This window comes from Centrocercus urophasianus, unplaced genomic scaffold (assembly GCF_019232065.1).
Source record: "Centrocercus urophasianus isolate 14NV4802_14NV808 unplaced genomic scaffold, USGS_Curo_1.0 seq_14, whole genome shotgun sequence".
Lineage (NCBI taxonomy): Eukaryota > Metazoa > Chordata > Aves > Galliformes > Phasianidae > Centrocercus > Centrocercus urophasianus.
Genome location: NW_024884586.1, coordinates 12322906 through 12341236, shown reverse-complemented (window position 1 = coordinate 12341236; position 18331 = coordinate 12322906). Strand labels below are relative to the sequence as shown.

The 18331-nt window shown below is 45.0% G+C and overlaps 1 protein-coding gene across 2 annotated transcripts in view; it reads left to right on the top strand.

Moving 5' to 3' along the window:
• The window catches only part of PAMR1 (peptidase domain containing associated with muscle regeneration 1), a 54021-nt gene extending 45552 nt beyond the window's left edge, over nt 1-8469 (top strand). For both annotated transcript variants that reach the window (XM_042814595.1, XM_042814593.1), the window contains exons 8-12: nt 849-1061; nt 2678-2744; nt 4639-4871; nt 5908-6203; nt 7450-8469. In XM_042814595.1, the coding sequence (XP_042670529.1) occupies nt 849-1061; nt 2678-2744; nt 4639-4871; nt 5908-6203; nt 7450-7986 (1346 nt within the window). In that variant the 3' untranslated portion in view covers nt 7987-8469. The remainder of the gene's footprint in view (nt 1-848; nt 1062-2677; nt 2745-4638; nt 4872-5907; nt 6204-7449) is intronic.
• The last annotated feature ends 9862 nt before the right edge of the window (nt 8470-18331 follow it).

Here is an 18331-nt window from a genome sequence, read left to right as displayed (position 1 = left end):
GCTTACATGCTTTGTTGAGCTGGGCTCTGAAAACATGAGGATGCAGGAACAGGTCAGGGCCATACCTGTACACTACTGCTGTGCTGATTACACAGATTTAGATAAATACTTGAGTGTTTCGTTATGCACTGGTGCTTTTCTGAAGTGAGGCATCACAAAGGGAATGCTGTCATCTAGATTTAGGCCTAAAATTTAAGTTTATTGTGAGAAAAATAAACAAAAAAAGCAAATAAAAAGAAGGGGGAAATATCGGGAAGGAGGAAGTAAAAGAGGTTTTATATGCAGTATGCCTATGAATTTGCACATTAAACTTTTAGTATCAGTACAAATATACATGTGTTCTCTTTAAATTCCTTTATTTTCCTGGATTATTGGGATCTCTCTAAGAGATCAAATTGCAACCAAACTTAAAAGCAAAATTCAGTAGTCTAGCTTTATTATCCAAGACCAGTGGAGTACTGAAAGTATAGAAATGGGAAAAGGATGCCAAGTATGTCCCTGAATTAGTCCTGTTAACGACAACGGGATGTTAACATCGTGTAAAGTCAAGTTTCTCCTTCAGAATTGTCAGCCAAGTTTTAAAGACTTTTAAAGGATTTGAGAATCTCACGCTTTCAACAAAGACAAAATGTGTATCATTAACACACATCTGTATTATCATTGCTTCTTTAATGTTTGATTTTCTTCAAAGACTGATGGGTCATATGGGACAGATGGGTCATGGAGAGGCGTCTTTAATGAAGCATGTGTTGTATTGCAACATCTGAATGAAACGTCAAGTGATCTGATGGGTGAAAATAATGCTGTCAACTTCATAAAATGGTTACTGTTTTTCCCCCTGCTGTTAGTTCTAGATGAAAAAAGCTGCTCAGATCCTGGTGGCCCACTCAATGGCTACAGAAGAGTAGTGGAAGACACTGGGCTCTTGAATGGACGCTATGCAAAAATTGGCACAGTCATTGCTTTCTTTTGTAACAACTCCTATGTTCTTAGTGGGAACGAACAGAGGACCTGCCAAGACAATGGAGAATGGTCAGGGAAACAGCCAATCTGTATTAAAGGTAGTTTATAATCTTTTTTTTTTACAACAACTCATAAAAGCTGCTATTTTTTTTTTTTACTAGATTTTCTTTTGTGTATTTTACACTGGCCAGAGAATCACTTTTTCCTAAGAATAAACTCTCTGACACCTGATACTGAGATTGGTAGTTTGCCAGCTCTTACTGGCTGCTAAACTCAGCCAGGGAAGATGCCAGTTATTCCAGCAGATGCTTCCATCTTTAAAGATGGAGAGGAATATTCCCCTAGACCCTTAATACCCTCTTTATAGGATGAAATTTGTGTAAGATCATTTTCAAAGATCAGCAGGGAATGGAAGCAGAAAGAAATAACTGCCTCATCAGAGTTCATGTGATAAGAAACAGCTCTCCTCTAACGACCCCTTTAAGTCGATGGGACAAGTCCTTAGTGTAAAAGTTCATAAGACCAAGACTGTAGATTGCAACCTTGAATGTCTGGTTTAGAAAATCGCTTGGGAATGTGCTTAAACCATCTGCGTTCATCAAAAACATTGAAACACATCTTTAAATACTTTGCTAGAAAGGGAATTATGCTGTTGACCTGGGGCTACTATAAGCATGTCTGTAACCCTGAATGGATGAAGGGATTTGGGCTGGGGAGCTGCCAAATTCATTTTCCCAAAGCATTTTTTGAAACATATTCTAATGGATTTTTTTATTTTTTTGTTAACTGAAGTAATGATAATATAAGGAAATATATCTGTCCCCTGGGGAATTTGCTTTATTTCGTTATTTTAGATGGAAATACTCTCTCCCTGAAGCACATAATCATCTCAGTTTGTGGAAAGCTTCTTTATTGATGTTAACTTTGATAATGACATAAAGGTTAACGTCTACATTAACCACAAAGAGCAAGATTTTGTTAAATCCCACAGAAATGAATGCTTAAACATACAGATGAGATACATCCTGCAAGACTCTGCTCTGTGCAGCAAGAAGGAAATCCCAGCAGAGTTATCTGAAGTGATAGAGCTGAATATTTTACTCTAGTCTTAAAGCAAATGAACGGAATATCCAAAATTAGAAATCCTCAGTTGTGCTTCTATTATTTTTTTGCATATGCAGGCATATTCAGGTAACTCTCTGGTCATCCCCAGATTCTGAATCCCCAGCTCCTCCCTAATGGAGCACATGCAAACAGGGTTTTCAATGTCTGCAATATCTTGCAGCCTTTCTCATGCATTGACTCTTTGGCATTAGCTCTGTGTGGCTCTACAGATGAAAGTGAAACATTTTTTCTATAATTCCATTATTGCAAAAGTTTGTTCAGGTTCATAACCGCCAGCTGTGGTGGTGTAGCTCTGGCATTCAGACATACTGGCAAACAAATCTTCCATAGCTGACAATGCCCAGTGCAGAAGATGTTGATTTGCTCCTGTGTTTGTAAGTGGGATAGATCCATAGAGACCTGTGGGACAGCATTTTACTAAAGCTTTACATTTTAGGGCTTAGCCTTATTTTAACGCATGTAACTTGTTGCCTCTTTTCTTAATCCAGTCCCCTCTTGTTAGTGAGAGGAAGGGGTGGAAATGAGTACGAGCCATAACGTTTGAGCTGTGAATATGGAAAAATACTGTGAAACATTATATTTTTTCTAGCCTGCAGAGAGCCAAAAATCTCTGACCTGGTGAGACAGAAAGTGCTGCCGATGCAGGTTCAGTCAAGGTGAGAACACAGCACCTCAACTATAGTTTTAAGAAAAATGTGATTGCTTTTCCCTGCTTTTCACCCTATGAGTCTTAGCCTGATTGAGCAACCAGTCCTGTGAAGTGCACTGTGAACTCCACTGACAACCAAGCAATGAGAGCTGCTGGGAAGGGAGGTCTGATTGAGCACAGAATGGCAAGCTGCAGGAGGCAGCCAGAAAGAAAAGCACTGTTATAAGTGTATGAAGCACTGGACCATGCCAGAACTAGGCTTGCAAGCTTGTAACAGACTACAAGAACAATCTGAGGAACAGTTCCCTCCAGCTAGTAATGTGTTTTAAACAGTGAAAATGTGTCACCTTAGAGAAGAAATGAATGGGGAGAGCTCAAGGAGAGAAAGGGCAATGTAATCTGACTGCCTTACATTCCATCACCCAAAGCAAGGTAGCACAGTTGATACTGATACAGCTAGCTTTGGGATGAGCACAGGGAAGAGGAGGAAGCAAGGTAGGAAGAGAGGAAGGAAAAAAAAGATTGGACCCAGTAGCAGTGCCTGAATAAAACTTTAGCAAAGGCAAGCACGCACTTCCCCCAAATAGTCCCCAATCTCCAGCAGTCTATATGGTATGAGTTGAAGAGATGTTCCTGAGGCAGCATCAGGAGGCTCTCAGAGCCATCAAAAGATTTTTCTTCTTTGAATTTCTTGACTCACTTTTGAACACAGGTCTTTTTATTATAGACGTTTCTGATATTAATGCAAGCTGTATCAGAGTGCATCCATTCTCCCATCTGCATGGCATCATGATGGCATCTCATGTATGTGAACTGGTTTTATGCCTTGATGTATGTTCTACACTTCATACATAAGGCCAAGTGTGGATAATGCAACGTTGCAGGGTCACAACAGATGGAAATGGAACCAGGCAGACTTAGGGTTACCACAGCAGCTCTCATCCTTCTTCCAAAGTACAAGAAGCTTGTGGTTGCTCTAGTTCCTAATGGCTTTTCTTCCCCTCAGTGCTGCCTACTCACAAATTCTATACGATGGAGGCAGTCTCTCTTGGACCAAAAATGGAATTTCCATGTGAAAAAGCATTCTTATGGCTTTTTCTCAACTCAGGCAATTTTGGAAATAGCAAGGGAAATTAATTTATTGCTTAATTTTTCAGATGCAAATAAGTTTTTGTGTACAAATATGCTTTTAACCGTTAGAGCAAGGCATATGTCCTAAGTGATGAAGATTAAAGTGTTACTGTCATCAAGCTTATGGTCCATATCCAGGCTGATGCATCTATTTATTTCTTTAATTATATGTCGTGTCTCAACTAATCAGTACAATTTCAAAATGGAAGCTTACTGATTATTGCAATTATGAAATCTCTGTGGTGAGGTAATTATCTCGGTTAATTGCTAAGTCAAGCAACTTTATCAACATGATTTAATCTGAATCGATTTCTAATACTGCCTATTAAAATGTTCACTAGAGAAAAGATGTGCCTAACTCCTCTCTAGTGAGAATTAATTATGGTAACACCAACTTCTCTGTTTAAAACCAGAGTATTTCAGACCTTTTGTAAAAAAAACTATTCCACATTCAGAGGCAACTGGATATAATCCAGAAACTGTAAAATGAAAAAAGAAAAGAAAAAAAAAAAAGAGATACAAGTAGTTATAAAGCAGTTATACAAGTTATAAACATATTACAAGTCATAAACAAATGCACATATAGAAATAAAATAGCTGGATTGTAAATGGGAATATTGCTAAACTATGTTGGAAAGATATTTTGCCTCACTCTTTCACAAACTGCTCAGGCTTTTAAATGATACTTAACACAGCTAGTGATAAAGCTGTGGAAATGATCGCTTTTATCATGTTTTTATTATGACCTTGTTCTTTGCTCATTGAAACAGGGAAACACCTTTGCATCAGCTTTACTCATCTGCATTCAGCAAGCAAAAGCTTGAAATCTACCCAACCAAGAAGCCAGCACTGCCGTTCGGAGACCTGCCCCCAGGGTACCAGCATCTGCACACTCAGCTTCAGTATGAATGCATTTCTCCTTTCTACCGCCGCTTGGGTAGCAGCAGGAGGACTTGTCTGAAGACAGGAAAATGGAGTGGAAGGGCCCCTGTGTGTATTCCAAGTGAGTCTCCAGGGGAAAACAATGCACACATCTCTTGGCGGACGGGACAACAAGCTGTGTATTCATCTTAGATAATTAGGGAATCCCAGTGGTGTAGACTGTGCATGCTTGCAGTTGGGAGATAGCAGCAGTAAAGCTTAGAGGATAGACAGCTCTTTTTGCGCACCAGTAGAACTTCCGTAGGTGATGGCAAAGGGATGAAGCTTTTGGCAGTGTAATTTGCCATCAATTTTTCTATTCTTTCATCAAGCAAAGGTGGAATGTGGTTCCCTCGTGATTTGAAAATGTGCTCCTACTATCACCTTTCCTGTATCATTATTGCAAATATGACTTTTCTTTCATCTCTGCTTTGGTACACTGCTTATATCGAGCTTTAAGGAATGGGATGCAGGGCCTCCTACATTTTAAAGAGGCTCTTCCCTTAACTTAGTCTGCTAAGGAAGGGTTGATATTGCAAAGTGTAAGCAAACATTTCCAAATGCAGGAGAATTTACCCCAGGTCTGACCCATAGTGACATATTCCTAGGACAGGGCACAGCTTTTGCTTTGGATAGGTATTGATTGATGTTCAAAATTTTGCTGCAAGACAAGTCTATTCTCATAAGCTTGAACTCAGCTACAATAAGACTGGTTCTAGAGCAGCACAACTACTCTGTGACTGCCTGGAATAGTTTTAGTTCACTGCTGGCTTTTATTATAAGCAAGAATCAAGGGTGTTCTCTCTATTTCTTTATGTAGTTTTCTCATTAGAGTGCAGTTTGATAAAGCTATCTTTAAAATTCGCTTACTCGAGTGCTAATTCTGCATTTCTACTTCAGCCAGGAATTCAGAGAATAACAAGAAAAAAAAAATGAGGTTTTTTTTTTTATGCTATATAAAATCTTGCAGGTTGGAGATGGAGACTTAGAAAGCTGTCTCTAATGCTGATGGTTGCTGGTTGGTTCATTCTAGTACATCCTAAGCAAAAACTGAGAGTGACATTTGGATTCTTTGATGGGCAAGAGTGTCACCTCATTCTTGTTTCATGTTTCCTCAGTCTGTGGAAAAGCAGAAAATATCACTCTTCAGAAGGCTGTAACCTCTACCAGGTGGCCATGGCAAGCAGCAATCTATCGGACGGCCAACGGGGTGAAGGAGAACAGTCTCAAAAAAGGAGCTTGGATCCTCATCTGCAGCGGGGCTCTGGTGAACGAGCGCACCGTAGTGGTGGCAGCTCACTGTGTCACTGACCTGGGCAAGACCATCGTGCTCAAGACAGCAGAGCTCAAGGTGGTTCTGGGGAAATTCTACAGAGATGATGACAGGGATGAAAAGACCATCCAGAACCTGAGGGTGAGTAAGTCTGCTGGGAGCAGAAAACGCTGAGCACTGACAGATGCTGATCACATTCATCTTGTATGGGGAGAAAAACATTAACCTTTGGGCAGTGCGCTGTTTTACATGCTGTTCTCTGAGATGTGCATCTAGAGAATCAATTGACAGAACTGTCATGGCACAAGGAGGGGACATGCTGCAGTGCATAAAATTCCCCTGACACTGTCCAACTAGCATACTTCCCTCCTAACATAGATCACTAAGAAAATAACTCAGATTCCTTGGGCCATGACATCTTGAGTGATATTGCCAGAAAAAAAAAGAAAAAAGAGATGTCAGTTACTGTCAAAAGCGATCAGCATAATTTATGAAACAAACACTTGTGCTCTAGATCATGGTTTTGACACCAATAAAATATCTCATACCTCTGTCCCAAGGTTATCTATCTTTAAACTCAAAAGAATTTTGTATCTGAATTCAATTCCAAAAATAGCACCTCAAGCTTGCCAGAGAGGTTTGTTATTTCAAGTAAAGCTAGAGAGGTACAAATCAAAATGAGAAGAAATACAGCAAGACTGTTTCTTTTTCTGGAGTGTGGGGTAATTAATGGATTTTATCCATGAAATCATTGTTAATTTGGTTCCCATCCTTCCCTTTTATTATTGTTTTCATTCTCTAATCCCAGCTTTTTCAGACCTTCCTAATTACATTATTTTTAAGACAATATTTCTTATCAGGAATCATCTTCCTCCTTCTAGTGTTTCATAAAAAGCAGCTGCCATTAAATATTTGGCCCCCGCACTTTATTACTGAATCACAGAATTACAGAACTACAGGTGTTGGAAGGGACCTCTGGAGATCATTAAATCCAACCCCCCTGCTAAAACAGGTTCCCTACTGTAGGTTGCACAGGAACTGGCCATTAACTCCCCATTGTGCTGGAAATGTCTTTGACTGTATTCCATTAGGAGGATTTTCCAGCAGCAAAAACTGGCTTGAAAACCAAGCCACCGAACGTGTTCTTAACAGAAGATGCTTGACCTATTTGCATGTTCCATGTTTGGACTAGATGGCCTTCAGAGGTTTCTTCCAACTCCAAGGATTCTGTGATTCTCATTTGAGCAAGGTCTAAGATAAAATAACTCTTTGAGAGTGGAGAGGAGAGGTAAGGAATGCAAACTACAACATAAAAGTATGGTAATAGTGCTGCTAATTTGCCACTGCTATTAATGCTATAATTCTTCCTGTTCTGTTTCCTCCCCAGATTTCTGCCATCATAGTGCACCCCAATTACGACCCCATATTACTTGATTCTGACATAGCTGTCATAAAACTTTTGGACAAAGCCAGAATCAGCAGTCGTGTTCAACCCATTTGCTTGGCATCTTCTCATGACTTGACTTCATCCACAGAAGACTTAAAAATAACAGTTACTGGCTGGAAGGTACTGGCTGATATTAAAGATCCTGGGTACAAGAATGACACAATCCGCATGGGAGCTGTTCAGATGGTGGACTCACTGTTGTGTGAGCAACAGTATGAGGATAATGGGATACAGGTCAGCATCACTGACAGCATGTTCTGTGCCAAACAGGACCACACAGCCTTCTCGAATATCTGCCCTGCTGAGACTGGTGGGATTGCAGCCATAACTTTACCAGGAAAAGCATCTCCTGAGCTAAGGTGGCACCTGATGGGATTAGTGAGTTGGGGTTATGATAAAACTTGCAGCCTAGAACTCTACAGTGGTTACACCAAAGTGATTCCTTTCAAAGACTGGATTGAAAAGAACCTGAAATAAAAAGCTGTGTCTGGAAATGGCATTTTATAATTAACATGATATTTCTCACAGTCTGTTCTGCTTTAGGCTTTTTATCCCAGTGATGAACCACGCCTGGGATAAGGTTAAGGCAGATACCCTGGTAATCACCCTGGATCAGACGCTCCATCAGGCTACTCTCAATTCATGACTAAATGTCGTAGTGCATGGGAAGTTTTGCCATTTTTCACCTGTCTCCCCTGGTGGGAGGGTGATATCCTGCTCCCAAGTCTGATGTACAGATACAGGACAGCAAATTGTGATTGAAATTGATCTGTAGTTTGGAGTCCCCTAGAGAAGTCACTGGCAAGCCTCTCCCAAAGGTCAGTCTGACTGTCAGGAGTAGGAGGCTGCAAAGAGTAGCCTGAATTCATTATGTTGGATGATCTTGTTAAGGTATGTGCTATCTCTATTGCCATAGTACAATGTAATCTTTTTCCCTCCAAAGTACTTTACATGTTTAAATAAACCATGGTTTGTTTGTTTTTTTTAACATACATACCCACGTTTAAATTCCTTCTTCTTTTATCTGTGTCACACCCCAGGGGCTCTCTATTGCCCTTGTCTGTTTGCATGTGACTCTCACTGAGGCTCTTCATGCATGCTGAAAGGCAGCATCAGCACACAGTTCAATTACTGCATAAATAACAAGGACCTTCTTTTCTGCTTACACCCAGTGATGCTACTGTTGTACATGAACCACTGCAATGAAATGTACTCAGAGAGTTCTCTGCCACCTTATATTCTGAATGGAAAAAACCTGAAACACACTTTTCAAAACATTTTTCCACATGGATTATTTCAAGGATCTCTAAAAACCTCAGCACAGGTTCTGGTTTCCATCTGCTCACATACTTCTGTGGCAAAATAACTCACCTGAAGTGCAGCAAGGTAAAGAATTATGTCCAGGTGTCACGCTGAGCAGAGGCTTTTCCTTTCTGGACTTTCTGACATTAAAGCATGAGGTGACAATCTCCTGTTGGGCATGTTGTCCAGTGGAGAGACTTTGATCCCCTCATGGTTCTTAACCACTTCTCTCTCACTACATCAGTTTCCCCTCTTCAGTTATGAATGAGAATGGAAGATGAAAAAGTTGAGGAATGCAGACAGAGGAGTGCCTCCCATCACAGATAACACTCTGGAATTTGTAGAACCTTGCCCAAACCAGGTCACAGCAACAGTTGGATGTGAAGATCTGATGAAAGAATTGAGCACCCTCACCAAAGATGTGGATCCTGAAGTCACTTTCTGCCAAACCTATGGCATGACCATGGCTCCTGGAAGCTGACAAGTCTATTTCCAACTCCCATTTTTCCAATGCTGTGAAATCTTGTTCGGATTCTGTGCTCTGTACTTCCCATCCACTTTTGAATCTGCAAATTATTGCTGAGTGGGCATTTGGTTTCACATAGTTCCTTTTTGCCCTCCTGGGCAGAAGAACTGAATGCTTTTGCACTTTCCTTATTTTCACTGGCAATACGACCAGGTTTTAGTTAAGGGCTTAGTTTAAGCCCTTTAATTTAAGGGCTACAACCAGAGTGAATTACTTTATGTTGTTTGTCTATCTCCCACTGCCAAAGAGGTGCTCGGCTTACAAACTGTATGGCAACAAAAAATCTGAATTAAATATGAAAAATCAGATGTGTTTCACTCCTCCACTGGGAGGAAGACATTCCAGTGAATGTATGGTACTCCCCCTTACAAAAGGGGGTTGAGGAAATTAGGTGACAGTTCTGGAGGAGGACAAACTTGCAAAAGTTCAAGACGTTATTTTTTTGCTAATACTACAGCAGTGAACAAAATGAAGGAAGGAGAAAGGAATATAATTGCTTATGGAGCAATGGCTTGCCTACTGAGAGCTCTTCCATGATTCCTTTAAATAAGAGTTTTGACGCCGTAATGGTAATACAGAAATTGTGAGGGTCTGTGAGCTGCTGCTTCTCTCAGCTGCTCTTTGCACCAGAGAGCACCTGCCCCGCTCTGCCTTGCGCTGCTCTTTGCTGCTGCAACTGAGAAGAATGGGCCCTGAATGTTTCTTCCTCTGTGATTTGTCCAAGAGAGAGAGAGAGCTAGGCACGCTGAACTGCAGAAGTCTGCATTAATTCCAGTGCGAGCTCTCACTCCCTTCCTTTTACCGCCAATCGGCCACGGTGAGCATTTACTGATCCTCCAGCTCTGACTGAGTGCCGTCCCTGTTTAGTTTCAGTTGCTACAGAGCTGGCAACAAATAGGTGAGAGGTGCAGGGTCGGGCAGCAACACCATCGCTGTTCACCGGCTGTGTACCACCCCGAAGTTCATTCTGAAACGCTGTGGGATGAAAATCACTGTGTGTGAAGGCTTACAGCAGAAGGAGGTTGCTACAGCTGTACCTGCACCTCTTTCAAAGGTCAAGGACTTATTTTTAAGATGCCAAACTACCTCAAGCACCTCCTTTCAGACAGGTGAGGACCTCTACATGGGCTGGGAAGGGTTGCAAGCGGCCCCGGAGGGACGGCAGCCTCGCAAACCTCCCTCTCTCCCCCTTTCTCGCTCAGGGCCCGGCCGCCCGACCCCTCGCCCCTCAGCCCGGTGCAGCGCGGGGCCGCCCGTGCAGGTGGGGCTGAGCCACCGCCGCCTGCCCGTCAGGGGGCAGCACCGCGCCGCCGCCGGGCCGGGCCCCGGGCGCTCTCCGCGCGTCCCCCGGCGGGCGGCCCTGAGTCCCGATCGGCCCGGGCGGGTTACTCGGCGGCGGGGAGCGGGGCCCGGGGCTGGGGCGCGGCGGAGAAGCGCCGGGCTCGGGGCGAGGCTGCCGGGCTGCAGTGGCGGGCGGGCGTGGAGCGGGAGGCGGCGGGAAGCGGCCCGGCCCGCTCCTGCCCGGGGGTCCCGGCGGGCCCTCGCGGCGGCTGCCCGGGCAGCGCAGGGCGGCGCGGCGGCGAGCGGAGCGGAGCTGGGCAGGTAGCAAGCGACGGCAGGCGGGCGGCCCTCCCCCTGCGAGGGGCTCGCTGCCCCCTCCCCTTTCCTTTCTGTCCTTTGAGCGAGAGGTTGGGGGGATTTATAGGAGTACCGGCGGCCGGTGATGTCAGCCCTTGCCTAAAATAGAGAGGGATAGACGGCAAATCCACAGCTAGAAGGCTAAACCTTCCAATCCTGCCTCAGCCAGCGCCGCGCCGATGTGAAGTCACCCCCACCTCTCGGCGGGCACACACACACACACACACACACACGCACACACGCACACACGCACAAGCGCACACCCCGCGGCGAGACGCGGCCGGCGGGACCGCAGCGGTGCCAGCGGCTCCTCGCCCCGCCAGGCCCGGCCGGAGCGCTCGGCGGGCGGGAGGTGGCGGTGGCGGGGCGGGAGGCGCCGAGCGGAGCCGCCGGTCCCCGCCTGGCGCGGCCCCGAGGATTAGCAGGAACCGCGCGCCGCTTCCCCGAGGCGAGAGAGGGGCACCCACGGAACCACTGCCGTTCGGCCCCGCTGCCCGGGGCGCCGAGGAGACAGGGGGGCTCGCGGGACCATGGCGTCGACGGAAGGGTGAGGGGAGCGCCGGTGCTGAGGGAGGGACGGGGGAGCGGGTGGTCCGCATTGTGCGTCTGCGGCGGCCGCGTGTCGGCCGTGTCATTGTTAACCCTCGGCCCCGCCGCCGGGCAGCGAGGAGCGGACAGCCGCGTTCTACAGGGAGAGGAGGAAAGGGAATTGGCGTGTGAGCCACTGGAGAGGTTTTGGTTTTTCTCCCGTCGCTTCTTTCTTTCAGCCCCGGAGGGTAAACGAGCGTAGAGCACCTGCCGGAGCGCTGCCTGGGGAGCCGGGCGCGAGGAACGCGGGGTGCGGGGCAGCTCCTCGCCATAACGGCGGACAGCCGGGAGCTGTCCCTCCCTCCCTGCCCGGCCCTGGGGAAGGCAGAGCACGGATCCAACTTCTGCGGGAGTTTTGCAATTCGGGAAATTTGTGCCAAACGCGTTGCAGCGTGAGCGGGGGAAGATGCTGGGAAGGGCGAAGGGTTATACAAGAGGCTTTGAGGAGAGGCACAGAGCCCGGTGGGACAGCGGCCCTAGGACCGAGACCTGTCCCCGTCTCTGCCTGTATTCCTGTCCCTGTCCCGCAACAGGGGATCACGGGGATCCGCTGAGGAGTCCTTACTTCGCAGGTAGTGGGAGAGGAAAGAAAAGGTTCCCCTGATCTCTGGTTGCCCTCTTCTAATACAGGCTAGCATTAGGCTGCGTCTGGTGTGAGCCTCCCCTTTATCCCTAGATGTTGTCAGGTTGTATCAGCGTGATCTGCTCTGGATGGGACTCTCTGAGGACAGGGCGCGAGAGCAAGCTCTGTTTGTATGGCTGGTGTGGCTCTTGGACGCAGAGACAGAGGGGATTTACCAGCACATGGCTGGGGCGTGTGCACACAGGTGTCCCATCACCTACGCGGCCAAAGGGACATGCTCCTTGCAGAGCAGCTGGCCTGGAGCAGGGTAGCATGGGAGTGCCAGTGCTGGTTCTTCAGGAACAGGGCAGGCCCCATGGCTGGAGTTTTGAGGAGTAAGTTCAGAAGTAGTCTGCATCCCATGGCTGTGGCTCTGTGTCTTTCTTACCTGACCCCACTCTGCTCAGCAGACTCCAGCTGCCCGCTATTCCATCCAAAAGAGGGAAACTGCAGAGCCAGGGGTTTGCTGTGCCAGGGTTTAATGGGAAGAGACCTAATGAGAGGGGGCTGCAGCAGGGGATCTGCCCCATAGGGGATAATGTGTAGAGAAGGAGTAATGCACTTCAGAGAAGCTGACTGAGCAGGTGGCTAAAGGAGATAGGAGCACCGGAATTGGAGAGGCTTCCATAGATATGTGATACTGTTGTCCATATCAGACAGAGCTAAATGGTCAGCAAGACAAAAGGAACACAAAGTTTAGGCCTTGTTTTCAAATTTTTTTTAGGAAATTCACTGAGACAAAGACAGGTCAGCGCTCTTCTCTGGTGCGTTTCAACTGGTGGCCAATTGTAGCTGAGGGAAACCAGTGGAGCGGGATGCGTGTCTCTTGTTAATCCCTTTGTGCTGCTGAGAACCTGAATTGTCATCTTTCCCCCCCCTCAGGTGAGAAGCTGAGGAGAGAAATAAGCTTTACGTACTGGCATTAAGGCCGGCGAGCTCAGGCATCGTAAGGACCGTCAGGGAAACAAATTTGGGACCATCCAGGCTGTTCGAGGAAGGCTTTCCATCGACGCCGGTGCAGTGGAAAAGAGACAGGTGGCAGAGAGTGCCCATTGCGGTGTGTCTCAGGCACACACAGGTACACGGAGAGACCCCTGCGAGAGGTGGGACGGGCTGTGTGTGTGTCAGCACAGCATCTGGCGACTCTGTGGTGCTCAGGCAGTGCTAGGTGAGGTTGGTAGTACATACGGTCACTGCTTTGTTGGGATAGAACAACTCCAATCACAGTCAGTTTTGCAGTGCGTTATTTTTTCCTCTAACAGTGCAGTTTACATGAGATCTCCAAATCAGTGATGTCAGGGATGTGATAGGGCACCTAGCAAATAGTAAGGCCCCCATGTATACACAGAGGAAGGCAAATCTATATTACATTCATAAAAAGCAATCCTCAGAACCAGGATTTACTAGGAAATATTTTCTTGTCTGTACCATTTTTTTTCCTTTCTTTTTTTTCTTTCAATACTTAATTTGAGGAAAGTTACCCATGTTTGGAAATTTGCTGCCCAAGACTTCCTGTTCCAAGAAAGAAAATGTGGACAACAGGAAACTTCAATCACCTGAAGATGAGAAAGGGAACATCCCCTGATACGGCAGGGTCAGGCCTGTGGGGCTGCAGATCTGCTTCATTGCAGTTCTAGCTGCTGGCACTTGCTCTCACTGAGGAATGTGCTTACCTTGCCCGTGAGGTCCTCCTGTTGTAAAATGCTGTGGTACTCATCTCATTTACCAGGATGGATTTTGGATGTTTAGCTGGTGCTAGAAGGTTCAATGAAGAAGGGCTGGAAGCAACTGTTGGTGCTGTTTGGAATTGCTTGTTTTCATGTTCACGCTTTAAACAACCCTCCCCACACCCCCACCCACCACAGTCACCTTCTCTGAGACTGAAAAATGGTCCAAAAACCCAGCAACATCTGTTCACATTCTGTTTTGCACATTGTGTAGTGCTCAGGTAGAACCTTTGGAGGCTGACTGGTTCCACTTGTAGGTGGCAGAGCTTTTTAGCCTTTCCTTTGCTTTTACAGGGTCTAAGAGGACATAAAGATTAAGTGAGATGGATGGTGCCTGCACACCTTGCTTCCCCATGAGTTATAGCTCTCACCTCCCTCTTATGTAATAAGAAACAGTAATGAATCATTACTGTTTAAAAAATAAATAGTGCAGTGCATTGCTACAGTGTTTTAAAAAAACACATTTGCATGACTTAGAGGTTTTAGATGTTAAATTAGCTTGTGATTTAATCATCAGATATAAAGCCTTGAGCACTAAAGCCATTTCCTTGTTATCCACTGAAGTGGGTAAAAAGGGGCCGGTTGAATATCAGGAAAAGGTTCTTCAGCAGGGGGTGGTGGGCATAGAACAGGCTTCCCAGAGCTGCTGGAGTTCAAGGAGAGTGCGGATATGGGGTCTGATTTTTGGGTTATCCTACGTGGAGCCAGGAATTAGAATCAGTGACCCTTGTGGAAACCTTCCAACTTGAGAAATTCGGTGATTCTAGAAGCGATGATGTTTTAGCACTCTAAAAATCTAGCAACAGTTTTGTGTGCTTTTTAAGAGCGCGAGTTTTGGGGCGTGAAGTTTGAGTGTGTTCCTTTAAGAATGCAACCACTAGGAGACACTGTCACTGCATTTATGGCTGTAAATCAGGGAAGCTGCAGGTGTCTGGGTGCTGAGTTCAGCCCCATGGGTGGGTTGCCCTCCTGGGCATGGCTGGGAACTGCCTGGGCAGCAGCTTGTCCTGCTATGGGCATGTGGTTGCGAGCCCCTTGTTTCAAGAGGCTGCTAACACAGACACAGGCTCCTCATTCCCTTTAGTCAGAGTGCCAGACACCAGTTCAGGGCAGGTTGGTGTAAATGGCAGAGATGTTACCTTTATGGGTAGGTAGTACCCTATACGGCAGGTGTGTATGTGCACGTAGGCACAGATTCTACTACAGAATAAATGCAGTGAAGGGGGGCAGGACGCTGCCAACATCACGATGTTTGCAAATACAGGAGTCTCTGAGTAATTGCTTAGCATCGTGATTTGATTAGTGAAACAGATGTAAGTGCTTCACAATTTTATGTACACTTAATATAAATGGTGTTTACGTAATATGCAATGGCTTGGAGGCAGAGTTCCCATTTTGTTTGGAGTCACAAATGTGGTGTGTGCAGTCTACAGAGATCACTCTCTTTAGGTTTGCCATTATTGCTAACTCATTTAGCAGGAGAAAAAAACAAAACAATCAAGCAGTGGTCTGTTCCTCCTCTCACAGCTTAACTGTTCTTACTTTCTTCTACTGATGCTCTCTTTAACCCAGGTTTCACTGTCTCTGAAGCTACAGTTACACAGGCAGGTATACAGTCCGTCTGTGCCACCTCACCACCACACAGCGTGAATTCAGTCTTATAATACTATAATGGGATGATAACAGCAGGGTTGCAAAGTTGGCTACAGCAAATGAGAATGAGCCCAAATACAGCAGCCACAGAAATGAAGGAAAAGAGCTGCTTACCTTTAAAAGACTTCAGGTAGGGAGGGATCTCCAGCAAAAGATGCCCTCGCTACCAACCCTTAAATGAGGTCTGGGAAGGGATGGATTCTGGCTCCACCCCTTCCAGTCACTCAGGTGTGTTGCATTGCACGCACCTGAACTCCCCTGGGTTGGCCCTGCCTTCCCACCAGGTGTTCAATCACTGCTTCAAGCCCTGACTTAGCATTTCCACTACAGATCCAGATCAGATGATTCCATGATTAAATTTATCATGATTCAATTTATTTTCTTCAAAATTAGTCACAGCATATTGTATGGTTTTTGTACAAGTTTTCTTCTAGCTATGAAAACGTAATTGTTGATCAGTTCAACATATAGTTAACGTGGGAGGCCCAGATAATAAATACCTTACCCAGCATCTAACCCTGTGTATGCGTGTTACCTGTCAACAGTTTTTGTACAAATTTGAACCTTGAGAATGAATTTATTATACTGGGTTAGTGTTTCAGTCATGTGGCTGTGGTGGTTTTGGAGTAGAAGCCCTAAAGTCTTCTGCTGCATTGTTAAGACAGAGCCCAAAAGGGAGATTGCCAGCCCATGTTATACACGTAGCCTGGAGACAATGGGACACACCTCACTGAGTCAGAAAAACTAGCTTTGCATTTCTTGGTAGGGTTCAGGCACCTACGTAGGAGAGTGGGTGTGCAAGATCTGCCACTATGTGTACACAAGCACACCCACAGTTTTCTTGTCATTTTGAATTTTTACTCTGTAATTTACCCACAAAAGTCCTCAAAATGGAAACGTGATGAAATGTGCTGGCACGAGTATTTGGATATTCAAAGGATTAAATCCTCCAAGTGCTCTCACTGTTATTTTTATGGAGAATTTGAGCAGTACCAACTCTGGATGGAGATGTTTTACCTTATACTCTTTCTCAGACATTTTGTGGGGCAGATGAAATGGATGTAGCCTATTAATTAGACATATCAGCTGTGGCTCTGACTTCATTTCATTGTTGTTGATTGCAAATCTCTCATCAATGATACAGAATGAAGCTCTATAGAAGATAACATGTGTCCCTTAAAACTAATCTCGTGACATGGTGACCTCATGACCTTCGGTTTGGCCTTCAGTTATACTTTCAAAGAGAAGTCATCATGGAGACATTAACTCAATTTTTTTAGACCCCCACGTAAAGGAACAAATATTAAAATGTTTCTTAGAAAGTCTATAGGGCTTAATCATTCTAAACTTTTTGGGAAAAGCAGATTAGGGAATTGGACCAGATATACAATGGCTGTTCCTTAAAAATGGCTGAAATTTTCAAATTGAGTCTTAGCTCATTGTAGCCTTCCCTGAGATGCATAAATGCATACATACACCCTCCTTGTGAGCATCTGTGCAGACGTATATGTGCAAGTACACTGAGAGTTCCACTTAGGAAGAAGTACTGTATTTCTATACTAGCAAGGTACTATATTTAATTTTCTTTTTTATTTTTACATTTCCCCCTGACAATCCCAGTAGGACTGCTAATAGCTGTAAATACATAACAGTATTTCAAGGGTGACAGTTTTTCTATTAAAAATACTGTTATAAAAACTCTCTTCTGTTCCACCTGCGTAGATACCCATTGCTTCCAGCAGTGACCTCTGGCCAGTAGTCACTGCATGCCAACATTTAGTAGGCAGTGAAATCTCACCTGAAGCCTGATATTTCGTGATGTGCTATTATAAGAAACACTCTCAGTATTCCTGGAAATCAGAGATCTTAAAGTCACATTGAAGACCTCAGATTTGTCGTTTCCTGCTTTCCCAACTTGACATTCACAGGGCTAATTTTGATGAGTCATCCATTCCTTTGCTTAACCTGTGAAATAATGCATCTCATATCCTACACCTTGTGACATGGGCAATGAAGAACATTCTTAGAAGACTTTAAATAGCTAGTACTACTTTCTTCTTTTGTCATGCACTGGCATTTGAGTTTCACCAACTTCCTTAGTTGTACCATCCTGAATGAAATGAGAATATAAAACTGATCAGCAGGAGTGCTCTTGTAAGAGATGAGGCACAGACAAAATAAATATGTAGGTGCAAGTGCTGTTCCCACAAAAGTGCAGATATGCTTTTAGACCATGACACCCAGTGCTCATACCATGTGTGTCCAGGTGTGAACCTGCCAGGATTTATCACATTGGCCAGGAATTACAGTCATGTGTATTTGCAAAGGACAAGTCACACAGTATCCTTGGTTTTAGCCAATCTTCAGCTTCAGTTAAATAAGTTGGAGAAGGCTCCAGGACTGTGAACTCCAGGGTTTGCCTGCGACCCCTCCTTGCTGTGTGCAGGAATGGGGCTGGGCCCATGCTTTGCCACAGTGCTCCTTCTCGGTACAGCCCTAACAAGTGGGCCTTCGTCTTCACTGCCTTCTCATTTAACAACTTTTCATTCTGTGTGATTTAATTCCCTTTCCCAGCCCAACATGTTGCAATACCCACTACTTAGAACGCTTAATTCAATGAGTTCTTGAAAACACTGGATGGATCTGTCAAATCCATCATCTCCGCTATTGTCCATCTGCTAATGAAAGCTCCTCTTTTGCCAAGTCAGTACAATATCTGCCACTTTTGGCCTCCAGCTCGTTAAGCTAAAATGCTATTTCCAGAGG